Source organism: Magallana gigas, chromosome 8 (genome assembly GCF_963853765.1).
Source record: "Magallana gigas chromosome 8, xbMagGiga1.1, whole genome shotgun sequence".
Classification (NCBI taxonomy): Eukaryota; Metazoa; Mollusca; class Bivalvia; order Ostreida; family Ostreidae; genus Magallana; species Magallana gigas.
The window spans coordinates 13879973-13904558 of record NC_088860.1 but is presented as its reverse complement, the minus strand read 5'-3'; the positions used below and the strand labels follow the sequence as shown (position 1 = coordinate 13904558).

The 24586-nt window shown below is 33.1% G+C and overlaps 1 protein-coding gene across 2 annotated transcripts; it reads left to right on the top strand.

The window, feature by feature from the left end:
- The first annotated feature begins 421 nt into the window (after positions 1-421).
- On the top strand, positions 422-14705 carry LOC105341197 (uncharacterized). 2 transcript variants are annotated; one of them, XM_034471461.2, is made up of 8 exons: positions 422-865; positions 6792-7596; positions 7751-7771; positions 7917-8029; positions 11803-11870; positions 12036-12478; positions 13044-13373; positions 13919-14705. In XM_034471461.2, exons 1-8 carry the CDS (start codon positions 752-754, stop codon positions 14293-14295), a joined length of 2271 nt encoding a protein of 756 aa, XP_034327352.2. In that variant the 5' UTR covers positions 422-751; the 3' UTR covers positions 14296-14705. The 2 variants fall into 2 exon arrangements, with proteins under 2 accessions (XP_034327352.2, XP_065925357.1); XM_066069285.1 differs by lacking the exon at positions 422-865 and adding an exon at positions 3783-3927.
- Positions 14706-24586: the final 9881 nt, after the last annotated feature.

Genomic DNA, 24586 nt, shown 5'->3' with positions numbered 1-24586 from the left:
TGTTTGAATGCGTATATTGTGAAATGGAGTTCTCCCAGTTTGTGTTGGGATCCGGAAACCACTTTTGAATCACAGTACCATAAATGTCATAAGGAATACACGTTTATTAATAGATATTTCAAGAGTCGGGGGACTGTGCATTACATCATGCTGACAACATATTTATGTTTCAAATCTAGGAATAGAATACCATTTATTTTCATAATAAACTTCTAATTCTATATTTGGTTCCCCAAAAAGTATCTCTTTGAAAACCACGGCGCCGTAATATGGTGTACATATTATAGCGATACAGATTAAGTGATACACACGAGCAGCAAAGTTAATCTAGCTCCCTGCGGTTGTAAAACAATGAACTAAACAGAATGACAGCCCGCGGTCCTGCCTAATGGCACAATTCCGCACGTCTGGATGATGGTTCCGCATCATTGACTTTTTACCTGTACAATGATCCACGGACCGTGATAGCAGTGCCCGCTGTCGTCGGCCCAGAAGAACGTACCGATTCCTCACACTGACAGGGCGATGCTACAGACCCTCACAGAACTAGTTCCACAGAGTCTGGAAAGTTGTTCCTTTGAAATTTGGTGATTGCATTCTTTGGATAACAAAAAGTACCTTCTTTTCCAAGAGAGCGTTAAATAGTTCTTGGTGTTTGTACGGTTGACCAAATAATGGAAAACAGTGAGGAGGATTTCGTTTGTTTCTTCTTGTTTGGATTATTGATATCACTCTAGATATTTTCCTGGGTATGGATAACACACCGTCTTGGGTAAAACATTTTGATGAGAACTACAGACTCGCCACAAAAAATGAAACGGAATTTTCACATAATAACTCAGCCAGTGAACTCGATACACATGCGGTAAGTTAAATTTTGGGGTGTCAAGTGACCCCTACCCATTTTTGAGTTATGTTGCCTTAGTTGTTGAGTTTTCTCCTTCTATATTTTACTCTCTCCCTCTTTTAAAATTGATGCAGTGTAAATGGGAATTACGAGATGAAAACTTGGAGGAAACACTTTTTTTTGTGAAGCCAACTTAAAGGTTATAGATACAATTATAGCATTATTAATATAGGTATTGCAATTATTTTCGGCTCCCAAACTTTCGACAGTTAAACGAATAAGGTTCAAGTTTCCTCATATTAGTTTAAAACCTTATAGAAGGAAATTAGCATTTCCGAGCGAAGAAACTGACACTTGAGAAATGATTTGGTTAGATTTTCCTCGTGTTACAAGAGGCCTGCGTTAATGTCATCTACATTTCCATGATTAATTAAATATTTATTAATAAAATATTAAATTTATTCAGCAAACGAATAAGAGAAAGGTGTTCAAAAAGATCTATTAACGCCCATTAATTCATGATATGGGAAATTATTTTAGATTTTTAAAGTGAATCTATCTGTAGGAATGAACTCGACAGCATACAGATCTCATAAGAAACTTTGTTTTAAAGACATTGATTTCGTGTTTTAATTTCAATTTTGAGTTCAGAGGACTTTATTTTACAGAAAAATATTGCAAAATGCACTAATTAAGAAATATGTGATAGCCTAATTAGCAGACACTGATCACAACAGGTCTCCCTATGTCCTATCATTATCGGCGACCAGTGCGGCCTGGCCACGGTTATATAACTGTCACGTCGGAGCCCTTGTCCTCCCAATGTAAATGGAAGAATCGTGTAGAGGAGATATAAATGTACAGTAAAAAATAATACCACTACCCAACAGGGCCCACGGAACAGGTCAACCCACAGCTTATACGATAACCATCGAATATACAACCTGCATGAATAAGCAATCTCTCTCTCTCTCTCTCTCTCTCTCTCTCTCTCTCTCTCTCTCTCTCTCTCGTTCAGTAGACTCAGACGAGAGCATTTATTGATGAAAGAAGAGGGGAAGAGGGGAGGAAGGTAGAAAGTGTAGAGTGGCAACTATAGAGCATTTCAAAAAACACATTACCATTCATGACTGTATGAAAATTTCCCCTATCTACATATATATTTCTATGAAAAAAGTAACGAATATGACATGTATGTCACAGATCCAGTAGGATCAAAACGGCATGATTCTGTAAATGCAGATTTGGACGTTTTTATATCCACCGGTAAAAAATCTGGGACAATAAGGTCAATAAAACGGAAATAAAAGCCCAGTGTTTCGTATAACGGTAGACTGTCTTATGTAGCCGAGGGTGCACTCATTCAGATATTGACGTATTAATCACTGGCCTTTTCCGCTAATCTAAATGTTTAAACTGGTCCACATACGCCCCCACCCCCCCATATTTATAATCTCTTTTTTCTCCTAAGATTCTCTACATGTAATGAAAAAGCTGTTCGTACACTTTTTATTAATATTTTTTTTTTGTATTCTATTGGTATAGTATTTATTAGTAAATTTTTGTAATACATTGCACGTAAGGGAAAGTCTAAATAGTTTAAAGTTTATGTCAACACTAGGAAATGATAATTTTAGTAACCCTTGTAACGAACAGGGGCATATATTTTATCACCTGTTTCTCTTTTCTGGTCAATGACATTTGCGTGCAGAAGAGAATAAATTTTCTTTTGTACGCCACAAAACGTGGTAATGGGTAAGTGGGGAGAGGTGGATAAGGAAGAAAAAGAAGACGAAGAATTCCCCAACGTTTCTTAAAACAAACACCCACATATCTTTTATAGTATACATAAATCAAACCAAGACTTTTCAGTAATCAAGTTTGCTCCAAGCTTCAAAACTGCAACCATGTTTTTGCTGTTAATATTCATTTGGATCTTTCTGAAAAATGAAACTCATTTTCCGATCATATAATCATTCAATGCGAAACTATCGCTTTACTTCAATGTTCTGTGATTTGTTCGTTTTAATACATGTATTGTTTTTGGCAAGAAAACCACGTAAACCCCAAAAAAGAAGGTATAGGAATCATGTCTTCAGCATGATGTCCGATGGCACTACGGTAAGGGTTGATATAGGAATACATACTAATTAGCCGACATAATTATTGTATACTTTTGGTGAGATTTTTGTTTCCCAAATCTCAAATTTTCATAGATTGACATCTCTTCAAAGCCACACTTTCCGTTCTTGGTCTGATTTTCACAAAAACTTGAAAATCCGCTGATACTGTAAACAGGGTTATTTTCACCCTGTTTCAACCTGCAATCTTGAGTTCGCCCAAACAAAGTTGTGTTAAATGAGGGGTATTTTTGACGTTTGAATTTGCCCAGTCTTTAATTCGCCCACTGACTATAAAGGCGAAATAGGCGAAATTAAAACGAGGGCGAACATTTCCAAGTATACAGTAGATATCCTTTAACAATAGAATTAAGGAGTCTCAATAGCAGAGGAATGTCCTGAAAAGACTTAAACCTAAAGCAACTCACTTTGAAAAAAAATTCAATAAAGTAACACTGATTTGTTACAGGTCTTAAACCGTGGAGCGATTTATCCCAGTCAATCAATACTATACCGTGTCCATCAATAATAGCTCTAGATCTCCCGAAGGTTAGGGTGTCCAAAGGATAATTTTGTTTGCCGAGGTAGTGGCTGAAGACTATTTCAGTACTTCTACTGTGAAATAAGTTTGAATTTATCCCCCTCCTTTACAGAATCTGCACATGAGTAATGATTTTCCTTAACATGTTATGGCATACTCTCCCTGAAGTAAGGACACAAAAAAGTAAAAGTATATGGACTGTTTTTGGCGTCCTGATGAACAGAGGTTTGTTGTTGACATAGTTGATTACTGACCATGCTGACATTGACGTCTTTGGACGTAATGAAGCAAAACGCCCTGATTGGTAGTTTTAGACCAAACGCAAACTAAATCTATGGAATACACAGTGTATCGAACACCATTGCAATTTACTCATGAATGGCATGGAATGGACACGATATTTTGACTCTTTGGAACTGGTAAGATTGGAGTAAATGTTCTTTTTCATCTTCACTTAAGTAATTTCTTCTATGATATTTCCTCTGATGTTATGAAAGGATTATTTGGCACTTTGGGTTTATCAGGAAAGACATCTAACGCTGGAAATTTCATTATATTCGACGCTGACATTTATAAAACCGTGTTAAAGTGTGACCATGAACCCTATAATGAATTATAACGATGAAATAACTAGGACACCAAAGTGTGCAGTAAGCATCAAAACCAGCAATGTTGGTTTTTGGGTCTGTCAGTAATAAATGCCTATACGGTCTGCAGAAACCGCAAGAATTGCAAAGCTGGATCGACGAGCGCGACGTATTCTTAAACGCCCAAGCTTAATCACTGTAGGGCTGGGTTAATGATCTAGTGATGGCACAACTTGCAGTAGATCATGTTGATTAGTGTTAAAAATCATCGTGAATAGAAAGACACATCGAATATTACCGTTGATTAGTGTTAAAAATCATTCGAGTCCATAAATAGAAGGACACATTGAATATTTCTCTGTTATGTGTTATTATTTGTCACTACTACTGTTATTATGTTATACCAAAACGCTGACCACAAAGCGTGTTGATTGACGGAATAGGGAACATGCAATGTTATGATGTAAAAACGATGAAAATAAGCTCAATGATATTTTGCATACACGTAACGGTAAATCATGCACATGTTAGTGCATGTGTGTTTGTATTAAGTTATTCATCCAATTAAAAAGATGATTATGTTATGAAGATTTGGTGCATACTTTTGCAGTATAGTTAATGCGGTTTAAATATCATCTACTATTTTTTTTTTAATTAAAACATTTGCTAATATTATCTGTCCACCGTCTAAAAATACTTTTATGTGCAATCTGTAGCTGGAAATTTAATTCCTCATTCATTAAAAAACACTAATGTCATTGATGAGAGAATTAATCATTGCAATTTTGGTCTATCAAAAAGAAACACGTCTATTTATATTTCATAACGATTTCTCAATTAACCTTTAACATGCACATTCACTTAATTGAAAAATTAAGTTTAAGTTGACGGACAAAATGATATTTTTAGAAAGAACCGTTTTCTTCAGCAAAGTTAAATTTTAGAATGAAGTATGTAATATGTGGTAAAGGCTATCTTATATTTCTAGTTCGTCTAAGAGACCTTTCCCAAATCCAATGAACATATTTTAATCTACGAAATAAAACTTGTCAATCTGATTCATGGCCATCCCCGCCCTGCTTTGCATTGTAGGCCTTCCAAACCAATTGCCCTATAAAGCATCAATGAAAGCGTCATTCGATAAGGGGAAAAAAGTATGCAAAAAACCCGGTTGACGGAAATGTAAATAAAGAATGTAATCTATTACACGTTACTACGAAACACGCGCTTATTTTGCCTATTTATATGTTATTCGTCGTCTGTATACCAAAAAAAAAACTGCCAAATTTTTATCTGACATTATTTTTTTCAATAATCTTACGACAAAAATGCAACCGACAACTTTGTGACACGACAGAAAGCAAAACCGACACCCCCTAAACAATTAACTCTAAAATATAATTATTTCTATTATTAATTAAAATTCATAGCTATAGTTTAAATTTGGAATAGAAGATCAACCACCTATATCTTCTAGGTTAATGTCAGTTTTGTGGTTTTCTCGGCCCAAATAATATCCAATGATGCTCGCACTTCTCAAATGCATCATTCTTATGCCTTTAGAATTCCAGCAAATGAAACGATATGGAAAAGAGCTTTAATAAACTATCAATCTATCCTGAGGTATGATTCATTCTTATTTATATTTTGATAATAAATGTTCACATATTTCTTGTTAATTTGATAAGGGACCACCGAGAGACAATGCGAAATGGCAAGGAACCATACATGTATGTCAGAATATGCCTCCATGTTTAAAAACCAAGGGATTCACATACACTCAAAAAGAGTGAGATGCTATTGATAAGACACTATAAAAAAGAACAAATTTATGATATTTTGAGATCGATATTTCATTTTATAAACTGCAATTCATTCATTGTTATATTTACTATGTGTGTGTGTGTAGATCACTGCTTGTTCATTCCTTCAAGTATGGTCAATATTCTACATGGATTCTCTACATGCACCCCCTTATGTGATTTTATATCGAAAGTAGTTTTATTATATTGTATATATTATATATTATTCGTTTTTTTTTTAAATTTCTTTATCAATTTTTGCGACCTGTGACAATGATGTTAGAAACATGATATGTCACCTATGGGTGGGGACAAGACAATATTCTATATTTATATTCCCATAACCATATTCGTTGTTTTGCCATTTCACGTAAGAACATAACTATGTTCATCAAAAGTTTTCCTTGTTTTGTTAAAGGTGAGCAATATATACCGGTGACTCACAAAATACATGTCCATTTTGCCATAGCTGGTTTATCTTTCAGTGAACAACCTTAGCAGGAAACAATACAACCGCGTCACGATTTGTGATATCATATAATATAAGAGATAGTCCAAAGAAAAAAAATCACTCGTTACAATATACAGTAGGTATAACACTGAAAAATGACCACATCTAAACATTTGGTTAATCGTCAGGTACAATGACTTAAACATGATGTAGATATATACCCTTGCATGTTGATCACCTTTCTAGTGACAACACGCGCAGGCAGATTTCAATTCTTTCAGTTGCAATTAGACGTAGCCTTCGATATTTTATTTTAAGTCATATTTATTGGCAGCTGTGTACGAATTGATTCTCGGTGTCCTTCTTTTCCGTTGAAAGTAGGAGTGAGAGATGTTATCTTTCTTCTGTTAGATTGTCTTAATTGTTCTGTGTTTTCTTTGTAGAGGCAGCTTCATCACAGCCAAACTTACGCGGGAGATCTCTCGGGCCGGAAGCTGTCATCGAGTCAGATTCTGCCGCGCATCCATACAGCTCAATCAGATTTAAGTTGCTCAATCTCAGAGGATGAACGGAAAGTGAAAAAGAAGCGTCGCAGACGACAAATTGACGAAACATCCGGGTACAGCACCACCTCGCTAAGCGAGGTTTCGGAAGTGGACACGCCAAAAAGGCGCGCAAACAGACGACCAAACCAGAATAATCCAAACGGTCGCAGGGAAGACTTATCAGAAGATGGACGATTACCGACTAGTGCTAATCAACAAAGAAGGCGGGAAAATCTGTCGGACGATCGTAGTGAGAGAAGTCGTGTTAGTCGAACTTCAGACAATCGAAAGAATAGCCAAGCTTCAATGGTATCTAATACTCCTCGGAACGATAATCGAAAAAATAGCCAAGCTTCAGTTTTATCTAGTACAAAGAGAGAGTGTGATAAAGCATTAGTAGGAAACAGCCGCATTCGTTCTACAACGGACAGTCTAGTTCATAGTGGCAGCAAGCCAAATCTGTATGATAACAATCAAAGACGCATAAGTTCCTCCTCATCCCGGCTAGACATACAGTCTCTAGCCAACCGGAAACTCTACGGGTCCAGGGAAACACTTGACCCTTTCGCTTTCATCCAACCGGCTCCGGAACCGTTTGGACGAAAAGTCCGGAAAACTTGTCGTCCAATTCTTGGATTTTTTGTGATGCTTATTCTTGCTGCCAGTTTAGGGGCAGCTATATACTTTGCAGTTGAGTTAAAAAGTAAGAAAACTACACGATTTATCCCATCTCCTCTGATGTCATATAAAAGTTTAAAACGTTTGCCAATTGTCAAAGTAAAATTTTGTTATGTTTTGATTGACCAATTTTAAGAGTTTTAAAAGATATAACTGACTTTGTTTCTTTTTTTTTCCAGAAACACACGAAAACGAAATCGGTAAGCATATTAATATTTCTCCATTTAAAAAAAAAGAGGTTAACAGGTTTGTCCATAATGAGGTAACTTATTGGTATTTAATGAAGGCTTCAGGCGTCCAGTAAACCAACAGTCATTTCTTCACATTATACCTTTTTCGTTACAGAGATGCTTCGTGCCAATTTAGCTTTGAAAATAAAGAGTAGTAATTTTTACGACAGTCTGGAAAACCTCTCATCCAAAGACTTCAACAACATAGCCATGGCATATTGCCAACAGGTATTTTATAATTTACTTTCTCCTTGATAATCGAAGTCAAAGTGATTTCCAGTATCATTACATGTATTGTACGCCGTTCTGAACTCTAAAGTCCAAATATGTATCTAAATTATTAATTTGGCATATCATTAATAGACATTCATATGTATATGTCAGTGAGTAATGAAAAGAGATGATCGATCGATTTCAATGCAGGTTAACAATTATCACGTTCAGCCTATTTTGAAAGGTTAATACTTATAGGTCAAGAGCCCTGGAAATAAGTACTCCTCCCTAACTTGTATACAAAACGCAATTGAATAATTAAGAACTGTTTTCTTTTGCATGGCATATTTATAATGGTCTTTAAAGCATATTCATTTAAACATCGAACTTGTTTAATTATCATTATTGGTGCAAGTTATGTGACAGAAAGAAGTTGTGGTTAGAAATCAATGCAAATGGAGGAAAGAGCGATCGCGGGACAGACCGACTGTGACAGACAAATTGCTGACCAGTCCACACCCAAATCATGCGACTAATTCCAAAAACTGTCTCAATGTGTACCATAAACCCTGCAAGCATATAAAGTTGTTTTAACATGGTGTAAAACTTACGTTAAAAAGTATTAAAAATTCCAAAACTCAATACGTAGTACCAACTCAGCAAGCATATAAACGTTGTTTTAACATGGTGTGAAATTAACGTTAAATATAAGTGTAAAAAATTCTTAAACTCAATATGCAGTACCAACCAAGCAAACATATAAACGTTGCTTTAACGTTGATACAGCGGTGTGAAATAAAGTTTATTAATGTTTAAAATTCCAAAACTCTCATTAACCCAGCAAGCACATAAAAGTTGTTTTAACACGGTGTGAAATTAATGTTAAATCAGTGTTTAAATTTCCAAAACTCGGTACCAAGCATCAACCCAGCAAGCACATAAATGTTGTTATAACGTTAATACAGCAGTGTAAAATTGACGCCGATATATAGTGAAAATTCCAAAACTCTCTCGATAGGTAGCATTAATCGAGTAAGCACATGAACATGGTTTTAAAACGATATAACAGAGTGATATTAACGTTGAATGTAAACGTTGAGGCAACGTTCAAAATAATTGTTGACGTCTCCACCTAATAGCAACGTTGAATCACATTTGAAACAACGTCGGGTGCCTGCTGAGAAGAACCTTCAAAGAAGGTGTGTTTTGTTCAATGCAGGCTTTCTTAGTGAAGAAAATTATCTGAAATGGCGTTTTGCCAAAGCGTGATTATTTTACTCACGTATTTACAGAAAAAATATACAACTATTGACTTTAAACATTATTTTAGCAAGCTATCTATCTAAATAAGGACGCGTGATGTTAAAAGTCATGACTCATAATTTACATGTTAAGGAACAATTTTAGTCTTGTTCTGTCGCAGCAATTCAGAAAGTAAGGAATTAAATTTGAATAGAAAAATAGAGGGTTGCGGCTCCGGCAAGAGATGGATGGGGACGTTCTGTTGATGCCTTTTGTGCCATAAGGCACGAAGCAGATAGGTAACGGAAAAATACCATTCGAATATGCTTGTTTGGAATTCTGGATAGCTCCATGCCACAGCCACGTTGTAACTTTCTTATTGATAAGCATGAGGTAATATTGAAAGTTACGGCTATGAAAAATCATTCCAAAACAATGCTGCATGCAGACTTTTTTCTCTCGAAACGTCACAAATGTTTCGAAACTTTACAAAACAAGCTCAAGTCACGTGGAGCAACGGTCTGGGTATTTTAATGCATTTTTAAAAAGACGTTCATTTTTATACCTTTATGTAATTGAAATTAACGCATTTCAACACAATACAGTTACCAAAATTATCACCTCTTTATATATCTGGCAAACAACCTGCATTCCACAGCAATCATATACAGTTGAACTAATGTTTACCGAAGTACAAATGCATAATGTAGGAGAAAAAGCGAAGAGTATGCTAATTACAAGGAAAATACCAAAACAGCGTGTCAGAAGGCATGCTTTTGTCACAAGAAACACCCAAAAAAGCACACGTTCGCTCTATGGCGATCAAGTTGACGAAGAAATGTCTACAATACAGACCACCATAAACAATGCAGATAACGTAGCCCTAGACATATTCATACCACAACCAATGTCATGGTGCCGCTTGTTAATGGAGAAATGCGCGGTGCTATTTGCATTAGAGCTTTGTTCTTTATAAGCATTTGTTTTTGGTGGACAGGTTTTATTTTGGGTCAAATGTGAATGTCTCGTTCACTCTCCGTCACTATTCTTGACTTCTTTCTGTTTTTTCCTGAAGGGTCAAATTTGTTTGACCTTTTGTTTTTAAAGAAAATAATTGTCGATGGTTTTTTCTTCTTAAAAAACTAGAGGTGTAAGCAATATATTCTTTGACAGGACTAAAACAGGAACTGAACTATATCATCAAACAAACTGTAGATATGATGAAATATCAGTTTGGTAGAACAATCAATACACTAATATCTCGTGTAGAAGGGTAAGTGCGATGAGTTTGTAGTAGATTACAATGGTAAGACGCACAAACGTAATTTTTTCACTAGTTGGTTTTTTACACGCCAAGATTTGATCGGGGGCACCATCGACTGTTCTGATTTATTCCTTGGTGTCACCATTATGTCCTCAGAGTCGTCAGTTAGCTATCGTGATATGATTGTCAAGAAAAGGCAACAAAATTCCAGATTTAAACAAACCTGTCACCTGCTATGACAAATTCGCGGACGACTCGCGGATAAATACTTTACGTTGTGGTTTGATACAAAAAAATTATGAGTAGATATGGGGAATTCAGTTATTTCAGCAAGGAACACGAAAACTATTTCTTATAATTACATGAATTATTATGACGAGTTTATGCGTAGCATTAAAACGTTTAATTTTATAGTTAATGAGGAAATTAAACCGTTTAATACAATTAACGGCCCGCTAGCAGCTTGGTATAAGCACAACGGAAACAATTTATAACGACAAGGGTCTTAAAGATACCTGCTTTAATTTGACATCAAGAAAATACATCATATCGCTGATTGCAATATCAAATAAATGTATGATATATATATAGTAGAAATTCATTAACCCTAATTTTGTGATAACGTTGAGTTTGATAAACGCAACATTGCAAAATCTAAAAACTGATTAAAATGATACACTGAATAATATACATTTTTTTTTTATGTTTAATGCATTACAAAAATTGAGCAGCGGACTTACAATTATACTTATATATTAAGAGGAAGCTATTGGTAATCATAGATTTCATAATTCTCAAAGTTAACAATTTATTATTTAAAAAATTTGTTGTGAACTTCGTTTCCTCATAAGAGTTATTGAGTATTTTGCAATCACTTCCATTTTTTCTCTAATGTATATAATATACCGGTAAAATAATGACTTCATGGCCGACAATTTGTTTAAAGTTTTATCCATGTATTAAAGGAATTTTCTATGTTTATTTGAAAAATCGGCCCAGGGAGGTAGCAATGTTTTAAAATCACAAAATTAATACTGATGGTAAAATCATGACAACTGGTGTCATTAAAAATATAAGTTTGCGTGGCCAAAATCTGCCAGTTTTATTCACGAAACTAGAAAACAGATTCTTACAAACAAATGACATAAAACCATAATTTTTTGTCACGCATGGAACATTTGTCCCATAACAGAAAAAGTCATTTGTCAACAAATTATAGTACAAAAGACAGATTTGATGCGAGAGAAAGCATGTCATGTTTTTATTTGTTTCTTTCTTCCAGATGGATACATATTACAAGAAGAGTCAGTTTGAAACAACGTATCGAGGGTGTGAGGTCTTGTCCATTAAGTAAGCGATTCCGACTTTATAATATAACTTAAACAGCGTTAAATGATAGTAACGCAGTTTCTTCTCTGCTGATCTTTTCTTGTTTTTGGAAGGAATTAAATAATAATAAGATAAAGCACAAAGAATAAAGTACCTATTGTTGCAATTTAATTTCTTTTCGTACAGAGATGAACACATCAATTTTACATTGTTCTTTGTGGAGAAAGACGCCTCAAAGAGAGACATAATATCTGTGATAGAGACTTCCGCTCCCAAAGTCAATGAAACAGCGGCCAACGTAGCATTGGTGGATCGCTTTGAAATTGAACTGGACCATGTGAAAATAAAAATAGAACGAGAAAGAACGCCGGTTGATTTCAATAGAATACAAGAAAAACCTTCAACTCCAAAACCCACCACCCAGAAACCCACTACGGTAAAACCCACCACCAGAACGCTTCAATCTACAAAAACTACTTCATCGCAACCTCCATCAACGACAGAAATACCAATGACGTCATCGCAACAAAACGTCACCAATGTCACTGAATCTACCACCACTTCGAGGTTAACTACAGCAGTATCAACCAATCAGAGCACAGCGCCCGAGAAGGCCACCGTAGAAATGTGTAAGTGTTTAAAAAAAGAAACCTATACAATTTTTTAGGTAGGAATTTGTTTGTGATGTACAGAAGTCGTAGAATACAAAGATTTATCAATGAAATGTTTCTGACTATAGTAGACCGACGAAGCCGTATTGACTGATGGGTGTTGAACAATTTTTCTTTTTTTCCACTAACTAATCGACTTTCGTTATTTATCATTCAAGCACATACTTTGTGGGTCGGCTAATTAGTACTATTAACCTAATTAAATCGACTTGATTCATTTATTCATTTAAGCACAAAGAAAAATGTAATTAAATTTTCATTAAGTAACTATATATTGGGACACCAAAAGACTGTGTAAATCATCTTATGTTGACAGAGTTCATTATAAAACAATATACATATTGTATGCATCATCATTTTATTTGATAAAAACGGTAACGTATATAAATTACTGTTAAAAAGAACAATATTACATGAAGGTAATTTAAAAATCAACAACCTATGCAAAAAGAATATCAATTAAGTAAAAGAACACCATGTTTATGAATAAATTATACGTTGTGGTTCTTGTTTCTCTTTAAAGTGAAAGCATGGGATCCGTGCCAATTACTAGAGGGTAGTTTCTTCAGACATCCCACAGACTGCAATCAATATTTCCAGTGTGAACACAAAAAGTCTATCCTACAAACCTGTACAGGGGCCCTGGTGTTTGATGTGGACTCCAACAACTGTGTCCATGACAGACCAGGCATCGTCTGCCCGGACCCTGCCAAGGCCCCGCCTAAACCCTCGGGGTACGAGCCTATTACGAGGAAAATCCCTTCCACCAAACCGACGACAACACCCGCTACCACCACCACCGATGGTGTGTTTTCCAGCAACCAAACGAGGCCCGAATACCCCGGTAGACCAGGTAAGGATTTGTGTAAATTATACTTTGCTTTAATTAATATTTCCAATCTTATTAAGATTAATCTTGTAAAATTGCTCCTATATAGCGTATCGTACCTCCTTTTTTTAAAATTTGAAACCTTTTGGTAGCCTTTTTATGTTAGAAAGATACTATATATTTTTTTAATCAACTTAGATGCAGATCGGTAACACTACGTGAAAAATTCTGATTGACATGCCGTAGAGATACAAGTCATCACATACAAAAACTTACAGTTTACGGCGCACAAAAACGTGCTGAAGTTTTAGACTTTACTTATTTCCTCATTTTGTGAAACTAGTAATTGTTGATTAAAGAACAATCTTTAAACATTTCACTTTTGATTTTGTTTCTGTGCCCCTGAAATTCTTTAATACACGAACACCAGCCCTGTACTCTACGACCAGTTATCCCAAATTTTCCCATTGAGCTTCAAATCTGCAAACATAATCCACTAATCGTTGAATTTAGTGCAATATATCCTACTTTTCCATACAAAATATTATTGACATTGCTTTACCTTGCAGAATATGAACGAGAACCTTGTATGAAAGCAAAAGCTGGAACGCTTCACCCTCATCCAGATGACTGCAAGAAATTTATACAATGCATCAGCCTCAACCGAGGCCAAGAGCTGACGTGTGCCATGAATCTTGTGTATGACCCGGACGCTAAAACGTGCATCTACCCGAAAAATGACTTAATCTGCCCAGACATTCTACCCTGTTTGCAGAAAAGCAATGGATATTTTGCTCACCCTTTCAACTGTTCATTATATATTCAGTGCGAGTCAGGTCGAGAAAAGATTCAAACGTGCTCACCTGGACTGATTTGGGTGCCCTCTGTGAACAGTTGTATGTATCCCACGGACAGTAACTCGTGCAAAGACAAAGTAGTCACGTGACAAACCATTTCCGTTTGGGACGTCATCCTTAGTTATCATTATTATTATTTTATTATGTTCACCATTATTCTCATACCGTTTTGTTGTTATCATATTTTTGTAACACATCAGAAAAAAGCCACACAAACGTGCATCTGTTATTTAAACAAATTCTGATTCATGTTGTTTTATTATATTCCTTACAGGAATAATAAAATTGTTGATTGAAAAGTGTCTATTATTTCACAAGACTTAATATGCGCTTATGTGTGATAAAATCTTTAAAAAAAATCATCAAACAAAACAAAAACAATATTTTATGATAGTGCTGAAACCTAAACCATGTATTAGTACACCTATTAGATACACACAAAACATAATACAAAATTCGATGTATTTTTAAATTTATTAAATCTTAAGTTGAGACAAAATTGTGATTAAAAAGAATGTGCTATACGATCCAGGAAATAACTAAAAGCAGAAAGAGTACAACAAAAAACAAAAACAAAAAAAACCCCAAAATACAGCTCTTGATATACTTGAATTCAATTTTCAAACGCATTTTCGACAAATATCTTGAATTTTTTGTGCGATATTTCATTAGATAATTCTAGGGCTGTTCCCCCCCCCCTTAGTACTGATATTAAAAGTTTCAAAGGAATAGACACTTTCTCGACCCGAGATTCAATTGCAATTCAAGTACTTTGTACTTCGAAACAGAGGAAAATCCCAGTTATTCAAATGGTGAAAATGGCGAACGAGCAGCTGCCAAAAGGGTACTCCTCTTGCAGTTTTCAAGATAATATATCCTTGTTTTACAGATCAATTGCACATATAACAGGAATGTGCATTTTATTTGAACATTGATTTGCTGTTGAACTTTGGCATTTATTTTGCAGAATATTGCCTTCCTCTGAATAGGTAGTGTTTATCAATTTAGGGTTGCCAAATAAATTATGGATACTGTTCACATAAAAGAAAACCAGGTTTACTGTCAAAAAGACAGCTTTTCTCTTCTTATATCATGTTAACAGAAATGTTGTTTATTGTTATAAACGGGAATGAGTCTATCATGAATGGCTCAAGCTGCATTTGTAATCCTTCACACACATTCTCTACAAGTAATTCTGAGATTCGATAACAGAACTTAAAAAAAAATACTATTCCCCGAAAGAAAAATTTACATACAAGTCAACATAATAGTACAGCTATTATTAGTCAAAAATGTTGACATTGTGGTAATTTTATAAATATGGACACAGAAAGATAGATATAAATGTCATGATATTAGCAGACGTTTGAAGATCTGAAAGGGCACCACAATTTTTGTCTCTGCGACACTAAAGAAATGGATGACGGTAAAAGGGCGTGCCTCTATCAACCGCACGCGCTGTTATGCGTATGTATATAAATACTGACTGTATATATAAATCATACACTGTGCACCTGTATGTTTGAAACGTGATAAAAATAAATGCAAAAATAAAAAACCCCGTAAAATTAGAAGGGCTGAGCACTAAATAAATGTAGTTTAAAATTTACTTTCCATTTAAATGCAAAAATGCTCTAAAATTTCTGTAAAAGTAGGAGTATTTGTAAAACAGATAAATATAAAACTATACAGCATGTCTGTGTGTCTATTTTGCCAAAATGGTGTTTCTAAAAAATCCCATTTCTTCATTAGAGGTATTTCTTTTTATAGTTTTCGTTTTCTTCAACATCAGTGTAAATAGATGTTATAAAAATACATATTATTAGTGTATGTATAATTAAAATCATTCAATTATTCAAAATAAATTGAGAATTTAAAAAAAAACCACAACCCGCAAAAATTACACTAAACGATTAATTCATAGGAAAAAAAAATAACGAATAAACAAACCAAACACCCCTTGCATGAATAATGTTGTTTAAATCGTAAATAAAAAAAGAACCAAATAAAAAACAACATGCCAAACTTGATTAGATTTAATTTAATTCACCTCTTCTTAATACTTGACTACATAAAAAAGTTTCATTCATTAACGTTTGCCTGTGCATAATAGGCAATCATTGTCAGTGCTTTGATGTGGAGAGTGTATGAAGCCTTGTCTTGTTATTCCTGGCATATCTACTTCACTCCACATCTGTATAAATATCCACCAATGCTCTGCTACAATTAACATATCTATTTCTAACAGGTATATAAAGAAAAGTTCATTAAAATTTCTTCCAATGAAGAGTCCAACTCCAACTCAGGAATTCTTTTATTACAGTCACAAGATATGTTATGCAGTTGGTACTGGAATTTCTACAAACCAACATTGGTTTAATGAATATGGAATTTTGTGCTATAATGTATTTGGAATTTCTTGACAAGATAATTGTTTTATTTAAACGATCATTTTGTAAATTAGTTATCCCCGACCCTGGGTCAGTGCATGTATGGGTAAATATAAAGAAAACACTTTACAAATTTCAAACATTTTTATGACTGCATCATCCCTTAACATACGTAAATCCTCAATAGACCTGTAGAATACAAATGTAGATGACAAAGAAGAGAGAAGACAGAAAGATGTATACGGAAAGAAAAATTACCTATTTTCTATCACACTGAGTGCCATTTGAGCCGTCAGTCCAATATTTTGTATTTAATAAGATTTTTTATTTTATGGCAAGAATAAACATATCAATTGCATTAAGATTTTTAAAATTACACGTATCTTTAAATAATAGAAAATAATTCCATGATTTGTTACGTACTGTCCCAAAACAATGATACTCAAGTTTTTTATTTATGTATTTATTCATTCATTCAAAAATGTATTATTTTACTATTTCCTTGCACTATAAGGAATTACATATTCAAGTTTTAAAAGTTGTTTATTTTTTCAAAACGAATCGTAAATGAAAACTGTTTAGAATGTTGGCTACTACACGTCAAAAAGTGGGCCCCCAATGACACGACAAAGCCCGATAGAGGCAGGGTCATTAATAAAAGCTGTATTAAATATGAGTACATCGTGACCAGAAAAAGTACATTTTAAGGTAAGGGGGCGTTATTGAAAATTAAATAAAAATGAACAAAAATACTAACAAAACAAAAACGAAAACAATTATAAGAATCCATTTTTCGATTGATAAATATGAATTATCTGAATATAGCGGTTTACTTGACCATCGTAGACAAATAACTGCACAGTAATAAAATTTTAATGCTTGTAATCGAATAATGTAATGTGCAGGTCAATTATTCGTTTGATTATTTTTTGATTTCAGTAGTCTGTACTGTGTACTAAAATCTGATATTTTTCATTATTAATTTACAGGAATGACAACAACAGAGACACAAAGATGTTTTTATCTGGAATGAAAATAGAGGATGTGTTTTGCAAAAGAAATATTTGTTTTAGTTCATGGAGCTTATACATATGATTAGTTATGTGGACTGACCTGCATTGAGTACATAAGAGATTGCAATTACACAGAATAATATAATTTCCACATTCTACTGATATTATTTTTTTATTTATATCCATTTCCGCATTTTTGGAGAATAATGTTGAATGAGTTTTGAATAAAATGCTGAGATTGATTAAACCGAGGGGTTCACTTTTTTTAAAGACAACATTTCCTTGAATCTATGTTAATCGTAAGTATTTTTCAAAATATTATTCTAATAATGAATTGTTTAATTACTAGAAGAACTAACAACTAAAACACATTTATTCTGTTTTCTTCTATTGGTCTAAAAATGCGAAATTCTCAAGTCAATTTACTCTACTTGCATACTAAACCTTATTAAAAATATATAAATATTAATTTGAACGAAAACAAAGCAGAAGGTTGTCCTTGACGTGAACGAGAATAGAAAAGTATTTTGATATAGTTAAACTTCAAACAAATACTATTCTAAACAAATATTCAATTTTTTAAATATGTCATAAATAAAATGAGTCCATTAGAAATTTTTTTTCAACAAAGACCAATTCGTTCTAATGATTTATTTGAACATATTTTATTGTACACATATATATTAGATACATATACAAAGGGTTTGGACACAAGTTCTGACAACTTATAGGTCTTTACGTTCTAATAATTAACATCTACTAGTACCTTTGCCATCGTATTACACTGGGTTGTGTCCTGAAAAAAAAAATGCATTTCAATATATCATAATTACCAAATATACATGTATATTATTTAAAGTTAATACAATAATGTGCAAGATAATTTATTATTTAATTGTCTAAATTGGGTGGAACCACGCACGCTAAAGTTTTATGCCCACCTTCTTTTCACACTGTATATTCAGTGTGGAAATCATTTTAATTTTTTTAAAGGATTGAATTTAATTTACTGAACCTTCGGTTTTGATTGTCAGGGGGTTTGAAAAGTACAACAGAGGATGGTAAAACTAATGGAAATTACATTCGATAATTTCTTTTTGACTCTGAACCCAAAATGAGCAGTTATCTATGTGTATTTGTTTCATCGACTTATGTTAAAATACCTTATAAAACTGAAGATAATTTTTATATGAAAGTAAAAAAACTTCAAAAATTTATCTTGGCTAGGTTCCAAAACAATACTACATGTATCGTGTGTAGCAATTTGTATACAGATACATAAAATAAAAAAAAATGACAATATCAAACCATAAACCATCTCAAAAATCCATAAAACGAAATACAAATTCAAAGCAGAACAACACGGACCTCCAAATAGATGGAGGCAGTATCAGGTGCCAAGGAGGAGTGAGCATCCTCTGCTGACTGGTCATACCTGCCGTCTGCTCTTTGTCGTAGTCGGAAAAAAAATCGGAAAATCGGAAAAATAAAATAAAATAAAAATTTCACGAAAATAACACGATGCAATATTCACAGTAAATTCAGCTGCAAATGATATATCATTAATAAGTTAACCCTCAAGCAAGTTATAGTTCATTGAGTACTTGTACACATTCTTTTCCTCTACAGGATTGTGAAGTTTGTGAAGTTTGTAAAATTTTATGAAATGTGAAACAATGTCAAACTATATTTGCATTTTTTTCAACAGAGAATTCATATCTACATAAATATCATGGTAAACAATAGCAACTTTGATACCATAATATGAAATTCCATTAAAAAAAAAATTGAATGTATAAAATGAGAAATAAATGACTCATTAAAATGCTATATACTGTTTCAAAGGCTGTATTTCCTTGTGAATCATGCGTTTTATTTCAAAAGCGTGAAATTTATTCTTTAAAAAATTGTGTACTAAACTTCTATGCAGATTTTCCACATTTCAAGAAGTCTTCATTCTTTCATTTTATTGGTTAAATATGTAAATTTCCATTTATTGTATTCTACTAGCCTTATAATACTCGTTATAAAAATAGAATAAACAAATGTTGAATTTAATTTAACCAGTAGCCTTAGCCTGCAAGGGATAAAAAAGCAATTTAATATTTGATGGGGATGCAGTGTAAGCTATTGAATATTGACAATTTTCAACAATATTTGGAAGGGATACGGTCAACTATTTCAAAGATATCTTGATGAAAGTGTGTTTGATATGTATAAGCATGTGTCATTTATGACAAATACTTTTGGATCATATCACTTCAACGCAAATAGAACAAAAACACGAAACCATGACAAAGAATTCTCAATTAGGTGCAAAGAATGAAATGCCTTTTTTGATGCAATTCTTGTTTCTGTCTTGAAAAATATATTGTATTTTGGACATTCAAAGAAATATATTTCAAAGGAGTATTTCTTAAATTCATTGCATTTTCCACACGGGAGAAATATATGCGTTGTCTGGGTCATCTCTATTGTGTCTTCAAATTACTAAATTTTATATTTATTTCTATTTTTTCCCTTATTTAACAATTTAACAATGTCTCGTAAATAACACGAAGATAAGCAACTCAATCTTTCATGGATATATATTGATACTATCAATAGACAAGGAAATCTATTTAACATCTACAAAGAGTATGTAACAGTAGCCAGGTTGATGGCCAGAGAATCATCAGACACAACCAAAAATCCAACAATAATGGAGATTTTTCCCGTTTACAATCGCTCAAGGGGAGATTTCGATCAGAATATTTTGAAAGACTTGCGAAGTGGCCATGTTGAGATCTTGAGCATCTCTTTATTGTACACAATTTGCAATTGTGTTCTTTATTATAGTATTCAGTCTTTTGCAGAATGAAATATAATGTTCAACTAAGAAATGAGAGATCTTAACAGGTCCTAAGAATTCAAAGGGGATGCATTATTATTATTTTATAAGTCGAAATTATTTTCCAATCATAATGTTTATAAGAAATCATTCTTTGAGTATTATGTGGTGATGATTTTGGTCAGGGCGTGGTCTAATCCAATAAAGCCCGAAGGGCTATGTGATAGAGTTGACCACGCTCCAACCGAAATTATCACCTCATAATATTCATATAAAGCCAATTTAAAAGCACACCTCTGCAGTTATAAGCAATTAGAATTCCCTAAATGAATACTTGCAATGTGGGATCTTGAACACCGTTGAACTGTAGGATGAAGTTGATCTTATCCTTCCCAACCTCTTGGCTAAAAAAGAAGAAGAAAATGGTGCCTGATTTTGAAATAATAAAGAATTAAAAGAATTTTTTAACAATTACATAGATATTAAAAATATAAAGTGACAAATTTAAAGTTGCAACACCCACACAAATGCCATAACCTGGCAGAGCTCATAGATGTATCAAATCTGTCTCGAGTAGAGTATAGATCAGTTAACTGAAAAAAAGAAAAAGTGGTATTTCAAATTGCATACAAATCAGTTGGAGGGACCATTCAACAACTGTAACAAGTCTTTATTAATTTCATTTGAAAATTTAAAAGTTGGACGTACATAACCACAGAATGGTATCGCCAGTGATTTGAACTCATGAGATTTCGTGATAGCCATTAGTATATGTCAGATTCTTCAGTCAAAGGTTATATTAATCAGCGTCTTCATTGAAAGATATCAAACCAGATAGATTTGTGAAAACTTCTATTCAGTCAAATGACCGATGATTTGTTGAGTGGAAATGTATTAAACCAATTTTAGCACAAATTTTGAGAAATCGCTAGATTTTAACAAATTGCAAAAGCTTGCGGTGAAATTGAATTTTTTTACACAAATTATTAATTATGTGATGAGTGGAAAAGTATTAATTGTTATATCTCAAATTTTGAGAAATCATTAGATTTTAACAAATTGCAAAACGATTGGTGTCTGTAAAGTTCAAAAACGCACGTGGACTCTCTGTGGTAGGAGAGGCGGATGTGGTGGTGAAATCTGTAAGGTTAATGGCGATTTTGTTGTATCCTCGGTGCAGGTAGAAGAAATTGGAGCCAATGAACATCAGATCTAGGTTTTCCACGGTATAATGGGGAGCCCCTCCTCTTAGTACGTCTGTCGTCTGCTCACGTGACACCGATTCCGTGCCATTGAACACCATGATGAAGGTCAAAGTATGAGGATGCACCGCACTACATAGATCAAAGGTAAACAGTCTTAATACCGCGAAGTTCAAAGGTTAGCATTAATACCACCATTTCAAATCAGACTGATGAGAATAAATAAAAGGACATATTTAACAGACGGTTTGAAAGTAAGCAAAATTAAAATGTCAAACGTTTCTTCTAAAAAATGCGGTTTTATCTGTATTTAGAGAAATTACCATTAAATTATCTTTTGTAGGTTGCTTGTTAATGGATGCTCCTTTTTTCTTTTAAAATAGATTTTATTTGTATAATTATTTTTGAAATTATAAATTCAAAAACACATTGCTAGTATTGCAAGACGGTTGATTGCTTCTCATTACTCATCCAAAAGCTGCAACATGATAAAAAAAAAACCCCGTAAAATTAGAAGAACATAGCACTATATACACGTAGTTTAAAATGTACTTCACATCTGAATGCAAGAATTCTTCAAAATCTCTGTAAAAGGAGTAATTGTACAACAGTTAAACAGATAAATATTAAACTATACAGCAATAAAATCTGATTTGTCGTATGTCCTATTTTGCATAAATAGTGTTTCTAAAAAAGTCTTTAGATGATTTGAAAAGGTATTTGGTATGGTTTCCTTTTTCTTCAACACCAGTGTGAATAGGTGTTATCAATAAACATATTATCAATATACAAGTATATATAACTAAAATCAAATAAAAAGTAATCAAACTTAATATAAAGATTAGGGGACACCCCGCAAAAACCACACCAAAAACGATTAATTCCTTTGAGAAAAACTAACAAATAAACAAATTAAACACCTCCTTGCATGAAATATGTTGTTTAAACTGTAAGTAAAAAAAAAAGAACCAAATAAAATACAACATGCCAAACTTGATTAGATTTAATTTAATCCACCTCTTCTTAATACTTGACTACTTAAAAAAGTTTCATTTATTAACTTTTGCCTGTGCATAATAAGCAATCATTGTCAGTGCTTTGATGTGGAGAGTGTAAGCATTGCTTTGTTATTCCTGGCATGTCTACTTCACTCCTCTTCTGTATAAATATCCACCAATGCTCTGCTACAATTAACATATCTATTTCTAACAGGTATATAAAGCAAAGTTCATTAAAAATTCTTCCAATGAAGAGTCCAACTCGTTCACAAAACGACCAGGAATACTTTTATTACAATCACAAGAAATGTGATGCAGTTGGTACTGGAATTTCTACTAAACAGCGTTGGTTAAATGAATATGAAATTTTGTGTGATAATTAATATGGAATTTCTTGACAAGGACATTTTATTTCTATTTAAACGATTTTTCTGTGAATAGTCTATGATCTTATATATTTATCCCTAACATTGAGCCATCACTTGTATGAGTAAATTTAATTTAAAGACTTTACAAATTTTGAACATTTTTTATAGTTGCATCATCCCTTAACATATGTATATATGCAATAGGAAGTATAGATGACATTCGATTGAGTGTAGACAGAAGGGAAAAGTTACATAAAAGACACAGGTACAGTGTAGATTATATTTAATGTAAAGTCTCATTTAAAGGGACATTGACACGATTCGTGATGAGGATGTTTTTCTTTTTTATGTACAAAATGGTTTACTTGTGCATTTTTAATGATTGACCTAAATTTGAATGTTAGAAGTCAAGTTACAAGCGAGATACAGACGTAAGAACTCGTTTTTTTGTAAACAAAGCCCGAGTCTTATAATTGTTTACAAATAATGTAAGGTAGGGAACTTACCATTTATTTGACAAATATAGACTGGTGGCAAACAAGATAAACTGATTCAATCTGTTCATGAACAATATTATCAACAAAAGAAAGCACAATTCAATTGAAACTTATAACAGTACAACACACATGTAAACAATAATAAGACTTGGGCTTTGTTTACAAAAAAAAAGAATAATTTTAAACTCTGTATCTTGCTTGTAACTCGACATTTGGCTTTCAAATTTTGAGGAAGCATTAGCAATACCCATTTTTACCATTCTAGACATAAACAAAAGATTAATAAAATTTGAAAGTTTGGAGTTCAAATCGTATCCAAGTCCCTTTATGAGATTAATCTAGAAATATTATCATTTATATGCTGGCAAAAATTATCCATCACATTTAGATTTCCAAAAATCTTTTTCAATAATACATATTGATTCAATGCTTTTTAAAAAGAATTATATATATTCAGATATCAATGTCGTATTGAAACAATAACGTTCAAGTTATTTTTTTAATGCATTTATTCATTCATACACAAAAAAGTTTCAGTTAACATGCACTACTAGAAATTACATATTCAAGTTTTAGAAGACTTTTTATTCTTTCAAAATGAATAAGAAAACCGTTCAGAATGTTGGCTACTACACGTCAAAAAGTGGGCCCCCTATGACATGACAAAGCCCGATAGAGTCAGGGTCATTAATATAAGCTGTATAAGATATGAGTACATCGTGACCAGCTAAAGTACATTGTAAAGAGGAAAAAATCTTTTAAAAATAACAATAAATAAAAATGAATAGAATCACATTGAAATATTATGATTAGATATTATAAATATCCCCCATCCCTAGAAAATCGTACAATATGCTCGACTATCTATTATTAATCAAATTGAGTTAAAACGGAACAAACCAACGTAAGTTTATTGGTACTTGATTCATTTTATGGAATTTATACAAATACCAAGATTATCATGCAAGAAAATGTTATTTTTAAAATAAGAATGTAACTTCTTTTTCTATTAATACTGTCTTTTGGATTAAAATCCATTTTCATATTTGATAAAGCTCACTTAAAATGTGTTGTTTTTTTTG

What these genes read in the sequence shown, in the direction of transcription:
- LOC105341197 (XM_034471461.2), top strand. Translation starts at nt 752, where the DNA reads ATGGATAACACACCGTCTTGGGTAAAACATTTTGATGAGAACTACAGA. An exon ending in TGTGAGGTCTTGTCCATTAA is followed by an intron (nt 11,871 to 12,035) that starts GTAAGCGATTCC and finishes CTTTTCGTACAG; the next exon opens with AGATGAACACATCAATTTTA. An exon ending in GAAGGCCACCGTAGAAATGT is followed by an intron (nt 12,479 to 13,043) that starts GTAAGTGTTTAA and finishes TTCTCTTTAAAG; the next exon opens with TGAAAGCATGGGATCCGTGC.